The 9,226-nt window shown below is 49.4% G+C and overlaps 1 protein-coding gene across 10 annotated transcripts in view; it reads right to left on the bottom strand.

Moving 5' to 3' along the window:
- HEXIM2 (hexamethylene bis-acetamide inducible 2) overlaps window positions 1–7,098 on the bottom strand; it is a 10,649-nt gene extending 3,551 nt beyond the window's left edge. Inside the window, exons 1-3 of one of the 10 annotated variants that reach the window (XM_011985971.1) lie at window positions 6,021–7,098; window positions 4,637–4,784; window positions 4,410–4,519 (exon numbers count right to left, since the gene is read on the bottom strand). In XM_011985971.1, coding sequence (XP_011841361.1) covers window positions 4,410–4,475 — 66 coding nt within the window. In that variant the 5' untranslated portion in view covers window positions 4,476–4,519; window positions 4,637–4,784; window positions 6,021–7,098. Of the gene's footprint in view, window positions 1–4,409; window positions 4,523–4,636; window positions 4,785–5,240; window positions 5,427–5,868 lie in introns of those variants that run through there. The other 9 variants (XM_011985968.1, XM_011985967.1, XM_011985972.1 and 6 more) reach the window with 9 other exon arrangements.
- Between the last annotated feature and the right edge of the window lie 2,128 nt (window positions 7,099–9,226).

Raw genomic sequence — 9,226 nt, 5'->3', positions numbered from 1 at the left:
TTTTTTGAGACAAGAGTCTCCCTCTGTTGCCCAGGTTAGAGTGCAGTGGCCCGATCTCAGCTCACTGCAACCTCCACCTTCCAGGTTCAAGCGATTCTCCTGCCTCAGCCTCCGGAGTAGCTGGGATTACAGGCACCCACCACCATGCCCAGTTAACTTTTTGTATTTTTAGTAGAGACAGTGTTTCACCATGTTGGCCAGGCTGGTCTCAAACTCCTGATGTCAAGTGATCCACCTGCCTCAGCCTCCCAAAGTATCAGGATTACAGGCATGAGCCACTGCCCCCAGCCACCTTTTTTTAACCTTTTAGAGCTTAGTTCCAATGTCACTTCCTCAGGGAGCCCCTCCTTGACCACCCTACCTAAAGTAGACTCCCCATCTACCCTCCCTAGTGATTCTATCATGTCACGCAATTAGCACACAGCATTTAGCATATGGCCATTTAACATCTGTCTTCCTCATGTAAGAACACATCTTGTCTGTCTGTCCAAGTCACCACTATATTCCTATGCACAGCACAAGGGCAGTGCTCAGTAAATATCTGTTAAGTGGCCTAAAACCTGTAAGATAGGGAGATCCAAAAGATACTGGGAAATAAGACTTATGGACGAGCATGGTGGCTCATGCTGGTAATCCTAGCACTTTGGGAGGCCGAGGCAGGTGGACTGCTGAAGCCCAGGAGTTCAAGACCAGCCTGGGCAACATGGCAAAACCCCATCTCTACCAAACATTACAAAAAATTAGCTAGGCATGGTGGTGAGCACCTGTAATCCCAGCTACTTGGGAGGCTGAAGTGGGAGGTTGAGGCTGCAGTGAGCTGTGATCACGCCACTGCACTCCAGCCTGAGTGACAGAATTGGAGTCTCAAAAAATAAATAAATAAATAAAATAAAAATAATAATTTTAAAAAACAGACAAATAAGACTCCCCTCTCTATCCTTCTGGCATAAAGAAGATATAGCAGGTTGGTCATGGTGGCTCATGCCTGTAATCTCAGCACTTTGAGAGGCCGAGGCTGGTAGATCACCTGAGGTCAGGAGTTTGAGACCAGCCTGGCCAACATGGTGAAACCCCATCTCTACTAAAAATACAAAAAAAATTGGCCGGGCATGGTGGTAGGCACCTGTAATCACAGCTACTCGGGATGCTGAGGCAGGAGAATCGCTTGAACCTGGGAGGTGGAGGATGCAGTGAGGCGAGATCGTGCCACTGCACTCCAGCCTGGGCAACAGAGTAAGACTCTGTCTCAAAAAATAAAATTAAATTTAAAAATTAAATTAAATTAAAAAATAAAATAAAATGATGGAACATATTTATTCTAGGCAGAAGTTGGTAGTTGGCATCACTCTCCAATATGAATGGCAGGAAAGAGGTCCTCTCCAAGGAGAGGGAGGGTCGGCCTCCAGTCTGCAGTGAGAGAGTTCCAGAACTTATCTAAGAGGTAGAAAGATTCTGTCAAGACAGTATAGGCTCAGGGCATCTGTTTATCTCTGTTGTGGGAAGGGTGGGAGTACTGGGTGTGGGAGATGGGAAATGAATTGCTCTAAGTCTGTGGTTTGGACAATTTCTAATAATAACCACTACCACTGGTATGTTGTTGAGTAATATGCAATGCAGTTCACAGACATGTGAGCATGGGTCCATGCACACAGGGTGTGTACTGAGGAATGTGGTGTATGCGCAGCCCTTAAGAGCCAGGCATATGTCATGTGTGTTTTGCAGACCCTGAAGAGAATTTCAGGGAAAAGGAGGTATGTCAGGCTGTGTATGTGTATGGGGTATGTATGTATGTGGAGTTTGTTGTGTTACTTCACCTGCAGGAAGATCACTAAATATAAGCAATAGCCCTTGTCTCCACCAGTGGCTTGGGCCAAATGAGATAGAGCTGTTGCCCCACCTGGGACAGGCAAGGCCACTGGGATGCCAAGGCAGGGTGGCTTGTTAGTGTGCACAGTCACATGTTCCCAGCCCTCAGTAAAAGTGCCCTGTTGATCCTCCACCCTCACCCAAGCAAACTCAGCCCCCTAGCCCTACCTGCTGCCTCCCTCCTGAAGACTTGGCCCTCTACCACCATGACCACTACTGTAGATAAGCTGTGTGACCTGGCTGAACACTGTAGCCCTGACACATCATGAATTCCAAATTCAGTAAATCCAGAAAACACGGAATAGGCTAGGCAGCGTGGGTCAGAAGCTCTCTGACCCCTCTCCTAAGCTCCCTGCTCATCTATAGGGAGGCATGGACTAAGGAAGAATGGGTAAGGGCAGGTAGTGAGAGAACACGGGCTGAACAAGCATAGGTTCCTGTTGCCAAGTTGGAAAGTGGCATCCTCTGAGGGTCTGATACGATCTTTCTCTCTCCTCTTTTGCGGGTTATATCCTAACCCCCTACCTCCATTCCAAATTATTTTATTGAGACAGTGTGACTTCATCACCCAGGCTGGAGTGCAGTGGCGTGATCTCAGCTCACTGCAACCTCTGCCTCCTGGGGTCAAGTGATTCTCATGCCTCAGCCTCCCAAGCAGCTGGGATCACAGGCATGCCCCACCACACTGGGCTAATTTCAGGGTTTTTTTTTTTTTTTTGAGATGGAGTTTCACTGTGTTGCCCAGGCTGGAATGCAGGGCCGTGATCTCGGCTCACTGCAACCTCTGCCTCCCAGTTTCAAGCAATTCTCCTGCCCCAGCCTCCTGAGTAGCTGGGATTACAGGCACCCACCACCATGCCCAGCTAATTTTTTTGTATTTTTAGTAGAGACGGGGTTTCCTCATGTTAGCCAGGCTTGTCTCGAACTCTTTTTTTTTTTTTTTGAAGATGGAGTTTCCCTCTTGTTGCCCAGGCTGGACTGCAGTGGTACAAATTCTGCTCACAGCAACCTCCGCCTCCCAAGTTCAAGTGATTCTCCTGCCTCAGTCTCCCAAGTAGCTGGGATTAAAGGCATGCGCCACCACACCTGGCTAATTTTGTATTTTTAGTAGAGATGGGGTTTCTCCATGTTGGTCAGGCTGGTCTCCAACTCCTGACCTCAAGTGATCCGCCCACCTCGGCCTCCCAAAGTGCTGGGATTATAGGCATGAGCCACTGCGCCCAGCTTCGAGCTCTTTTCTTTTTTTTTTTTGAAAGAGTTTTGCTCTTGTTGCCCAGGCTGGAGTGCAATGGCACGATCTCAGCTCATTGCAACCTCTACTTCACGGGTTGAAGTGATTCTTCTGCTTCAGCCTCCTGAGTAGCTGGGATTACAGCCGCCCATCACTACACCCATCTAATTTTTGTATTTTTAGTAGAGACAGGGTTTTACCATGTTGGCCAGGCTGGTCTTGAACTCTCGACCTCAGATGATCCACCTGCCTCAGCCTCCAAAAGTGCTAGGATTACAGGCGTGAGCCACTGCCTGGCCTGTTTTTTTTTTTTTTTTTTTTTTCTTTTTTGAGATGGAGTGTCACTCTGTCGCCCAGACTAAAGTGCAGTGTGTGATCTCAGCTCACTGCAACCTCTGCATCCCGGGTTCAAGTGATTCTCATGCCTCAGCTTCCTGAGTAGGTGGTATTACAGACATGTGCCACCATGCCCAGTTAATTTTTGTATTTTTACTAGAGATGAGGTTTCACCATGTTGGCCAGGCTGGTCTTGAAATCCTGGTCTCAAGTGAATTGCCTGCCTGGGTCCATTCAAATTATGAACCAAAAACTCTTCTTCCTGCTTCAGACTTGGTTCATGGCCTGGACAAAACACATTCAACCCAGTCCCTCCATGCCCTCTTTGAACTTGAGGTCAAGGCAATGTTCAGTTGTCAGGAAGCCCTAAGTTTAAACCCTGGGTCTGTTGCTGGTAGACAGCATGATTCTGGAACAGGTATTTCAGGTCTCAGAACCTTGGCTTCTGGGAATTGGAAATAATTCCTGCCTGAAAGGGTTACTAGGATTCCTTTTTTTTTTTTTTTTTTGGAGACAGAGTCTCGCTCTGACGCCCAGGCTGGAGTGCAATTGCGAGATCTTGGCTCACTGCAACCTCTGCCCCCTGGGTTCAAGTGATTCTCCTGCCTCAACTTCCCAAGTAGCTGTGATTACAGGCATGCACCACCACCACGCCAGGCTAATTTTGCATTTTTAGTAGAGACAGGGTTTCGCCATGTTGGTTAGGCTGGTCTCGAACTCCTGACCTCAGGTGATCCACCCACCTAGGCCTCCCAAAGTGCTGGGATTACAGGTGTGAGCCACCGCACCCGGCCAGTTACTAAGATTTCATAAGCTAGCATAGACTGGGATTCCGGCCTATTGCCTAGTGCATAGTAGGGACTCATCAAAATATTGGTTTTCCAAATCTACCAACATATCTGAGACAAGAAGTTTGGATCTCAGCTGTGGGACCCATGCTCGGGGTACTCGGGTGGGCAGGAGGGCAGGGGCTTACCTTGGCCTCCTCCAGGGCTATTGGTGACTCTGCATTACAAGCGGTCTGGTTCGGAGTGGCCATCATCTTCCGTTCCAAATCTTTCAGCAGACACCTGGAACTAGTGACACCTGCTTTGAACAACATCAGAAATCCAAGTTCTGAAGGAACGTTCTCAGGAAGACTCTGGCTGCCCAGAATTGTTTGCCCAGGCAGCGGCAGCCATTTTGTACCCCAGCTCTTCATACCCTTATTCTCAAATGCAGGCCCCGAAGGCTGCCTCCACCACTGGTTTTCACACCTCCAGCCAGCAAGGGGCCAAGTGGGATTCAGGGGCCGTTTTCCCTGTCCTGCCCCTCGGGTCTCTCACCAGGTCTCATGTCCTGTACCGTCCTCCTGGAAGTCATCGAGGCCCAGGCTGGCAGCCAGGAAGCCAGGTGTAAGCTTTGTTTCCCCAACCACCAAAGGGGAAAAGGAGGACTGCCTGGGAAGGCTGGGAGTGCAGCGGGGCTGCTGCTGCCACGGGAGAACATGGAGCAAGCTCAGGAGTCCTTTCCCACTGTCTCCAGGGGCCTCAATCTTCATGCAGCCCTGCACCCCCAACCTTCTCCCCAAGCTGGGCTCCAAAGGCCAGAAGCACAGCTGGGACCTGGGCCAAGCCTAGTGCTGAGGCCTTTTCCTCTAAGGTCATGGCCTGCCTCCCTCCTTCCTCTCAGAAAGGGAAACAGGGGAAAGGGGAAAGAGGTCTTTGCGCTACATGCAGCTGAGCGGGAAACCCAACTGGGACAAGGATGGAGTCCTTGGAAGAGGGGAGATAGTCATGGAAAGAGGTTTTGCAAAAGTGGAACTGACCTATTCGCTGTCAAGGGCTATGCACACCACTACATCTGTGTGTCTTTCTGTGCGACTGCCTGTCGGTGCAATTCCCAACGCCTCAGCCCTACCTCTTGCTGCAGTTGCAGCAGCTGTGGTCAAGCCGCTCAGGCCACTAAGATGGGGGGAGGAGATAGCCTGGACGCGCGGTGCCTCCTGGGGATTGTAGTTCTTCTAGCCTGAAAAGCGATCCGAGCGCCTGTCACGTCAACAGCCACACCCGAGACTCCGAAACCCATCTACCCTTGAGCGGGTACAGACAGCGCGTGCATCGCTGCCTTCTTTGATTGGTCAAGCCTTCTGCCAATATTCTCACTTTTGGCAACGATTAGCTATGAGGAGGCACAACTGGACCCGCCTTCTCCGAACTCAATTAAAGAGTTCATTGATGGCGTTAATCTTTACGGGGCAGAAAAGAGATCCGGCTAAGATGGGCGGGGCAGTATGCGCGGAGGGATCCTTGGCCTTTGAGGAAGGCGACGAGAAGATCGGCGGCCATCGCCGCCATTTTGGGCTGGGAGGAGGCAGCGGAGGGACTCGCTGCGCAGTGAGAGCACCCCGTGGGGGGTGGTCCGGGCGCGGGGAGAGGCCGGGCCGAGTGGGCTGCCTGAAGTGGCGGCGCCGGGAGAAGGCGGGAAGTGGGACCGGGGGCCAGGGAGGGTGAAGGTTGGAGTCTCCCCGGCCGAGCCCGGTCCTCAAAATGTCCCGGCAACCCCGCAGCCTCGCATCTCACAGAGTGCGGGGTTCTTCGGTAATTACCGCGTGTTTCCCGAGACCCTAGCACGGGAGAGGCTGGTGAAACGGCTGTCCTCTGCCGTCCTTCCACAGGGGCGCAGATCCTGAGGCCGAGCTCTGCCAACTTCCCTCCCCACCCCCATTCGGCCTGGGTATGGCGGCGAGGTCCCGCACAGAGGGACTCCCACTTCGACTGGAGAAGTGGGGGCGACGCCAGATTCCAGAGGCTGGCGCCGCGGGGGAGGGCGGAGGTCGCAGGTCTGGCCGCAAGTCGGCGTGGCAGTCAACTGGAGGCTCCGAGAGCGGAGATCCCAGTGCACCCACCTTACCTCGCTTACACCAAAGCGCCATCTCGCCGCCCGGGTTGCGAAAAACCACGGCCGTCTTAAACTACTGTAGCAACCACTAATTCCCCCTGGGACCAGCTAGATAGGGGCACGTGGAAACCTTCACGAGCCCGGTGCCTGAAGGTCTCTGAGGCTCTTGCCCTCAAGATCTCTCCCATTCAGCCCCGATTCTCCGGACACCCTGACGTAGCATGTCGCCAGCCTGTTGGTGAAAAGCCTGAAGTGTGCTGCCCCACTTCTCTTGAAGGTTTACACCAAAGGGATGAGGTTTTGTGCTTTACAGGCTTGGGGCACAAAGTCGGAGTCACTGCGGCTCCGAAATAGAAATGGAGTTGCCCATTTCGTATGCTTCATCAACATCTGCTTGCATTTTGAAATCCGAGTCTTAACTTTTACAAAACTTGTAGAGAAATGGCTGCCCTCCTAGAGGGAAAAACGAACTACAGTAATTCCAATTCCAGTGTAATAATCTTCGTAAGGCTACAGAATCTTTCCAGTTTAAAGATTTTTTTCCCCCCACAGACTAAACAAAATGAGAGTATTTTGTGTTCTACTGATGCATTGTTACTAGGTAACCTCTATTTTGAAATTCCAAATAATTGAAAGATCACTTTTGTAGATCCTAAATGCTACCAAAATAGAAATTGCAGTTTTTATCTACTTAATATATATAGCGTTTAAGAGATGAGGAGACCTGCTTTGAAAGAATAAACTCGTAACCTTACAGTATAGCTGTAGCAGCTTCTTAAAGATTGAAGTTTGATGTGAAGTTCTTTTACTGAATTGCAGATTAAACCATCTTATTTTCTACTGCTTGAAATCTAAATCCAGAGAGATTTGTGGTTCAAGGATATCTTCAAATAAAAGTTTTGTTGCTAAAATGTCAGTTAAAATTATGGCTAGGTAGGTTCTGAAGTAGGAGAGGCTTTGACGTAGCAGGGTGACTGGCAGTGAATTTTGTGGGTACCTTGTGATGAGTGTCATTATTAGTTACAAATGGTCAAAACATGCCTAAGCCTTCAGCCTTACTAAAAGTTTTCCAAAACTTGGCCCGGCGCGCTGGCTCACACCTGTAATCCCAGCCCTTTGGGAGGCGGAGGTGGGTGGATCACCTGAGGTCAGGAGTTTGAGACCAACCTGGCCAACATGGTGAAGCCCCTTCTCTACTAAAAATACAAAAGTAGCCAGGTGTGGTGGTGTGTGCCTGTAATCCCAGCTACTCGGGAGGCTGAGGCAGGAGAATCGCTTGAACCCAGAAGGCACTGTTTGCCATGAGCCTCTCACCATTGCACTCTAGCCTGGGCGACAGAGCAAGACTCCGTCTCAAAAGAAAAAAAAAGTTTTCCAGAACTGAAGTTCTGCTCCTCCTATTAATTTTTCTTCAGTTGGAGTGACAACTCCATAGCGTTAACTTTTTTCCCTCTGCTCCCCAGATATCTTACAACTGGATTACAAAATAGGATCATCATTGACTAGGGTCCTCAATCCAAAACTGGAACCACTTACTCCTAACTGAAGCTTCAGTATACTTGATCCCTACCGTGGGTTGATTTTTTACCTGCATATGGCATGTTGCCTCTACACTGATCAAGAGATGTGAGCTTTCAAAAGCTAACTAACTTGGTGGGACTTAAATAGTCATAGGAGCAGAAAAGGGGTTTAAAGATGATCTTTGTGGGTCTTCTGTCAAGAATTTAATGGGGGAGGATCCTAGACATTTGTGATTCATCCTCCATTATAAAGTAATCTAGTGAAACTTTTGAATGCTACTGAGTGGCAAATACGGTACCAGCAGCAGAAATTTGTTAACTCATTTGTAAATGAAAGTTACTATCCTTAAGGTTGACCCACAAGCTTTTCCATTCTTTGCTAAGAAAAATTGGGCATAGGCCAGGTACAGTGACTCACGCCTGTAATTCCAGCACTTTGGGAGGCCAAGGCAGGAGGATCACAAAGTCAGGATTTGAGACCAGCCTTGCCAATATGTTGAAACCCTGTCTCAAAAAAAAAAAAAAATAGGCCGGGCGTGCTGGCTCAGGCTTGTAATCCCAGCACTTTGGGAGGCCAAGGCGGGCAGATCAGGAGGTCAAGAAATTGAGACCATCCTGGCAGACATGGTGAAACCCGGTCCCTACTAAAAATACAAAAATTAGTTGGGTGTGGTGGTGTGCGCCTGTAGTCCCAACTGCTTGGGAGGCTGAGGCAGGAGAATCCCTTGAAACGGGGGAGGGGGCGCGTGGAGCGGGAGTTGCAGTGAGCTGAGATCACATCACTGCACTCCAGCCTGGGCGACAGAGCGTGATTCCATCTCAAGAAAATAAAAGAAAAAAAATTAGCCAGGCGCAGTGGTGGGCGCCTGTACTCCCAGCTATGAACCCGGGAGGCGGAGGGTCCAGTAAGCTGAGATCGCGCCACTGCACTCCAGCCTGGGCCACAGAGCGAGACTCTGTCTCAAAAAAAAAAAAAAAAAAAGAAAAATTGGGAATAAAACCAGTATATTAATGGCCTCCTGGTTATCTAAAGAAAACACAGGACTGAAGGACTGAAAATTAGGAACTCCAAGCTCTATTTCTGTGTGTGCTGCCATTGACTTGGTTGGCTTGGCCAGAGGCCAAATACTGATGATGAGGCCAAGCTGGTCATTTTGTTGCATAGTCTGTTGTTCATCTACTGTTCAACCAGACTTTCAGCTTCCTCCTCAGCTGTCCCCTCTGAGATGAGTTGTGTTATGCTTTTATGACAAATTCTACAAACTCATGTTCTTTATGACAAATTCTACAAACTATATTCATAAGTTTCCTCATTTGAAAATGGTATCGGTGCTGTCTCCCTCATAAATACCTAGAGGAGTAACTAGTCTTAGTCGCTATGTAAACACCTACT

The sequence above is a fragment of the Mandrillus leucophaeus genome, unplaced genomic scaffold, assembly GCF_000951045.1.
Source record: "Mandrillus leucophaeus isolate KB7577 unplaced genomic scaffold, Mleu.le_1.0 Scaffold290, whole genome shotgun sequence".
NCBI lineage: Eukaryota > Metazoa > Chordata > Mammalia > Primates > Cercopithecidae > Mandrillus > Mandrillus leucophaeus.
This window is presented reverse-complemented; position numbering and strand designations above follow the sequence as displayed.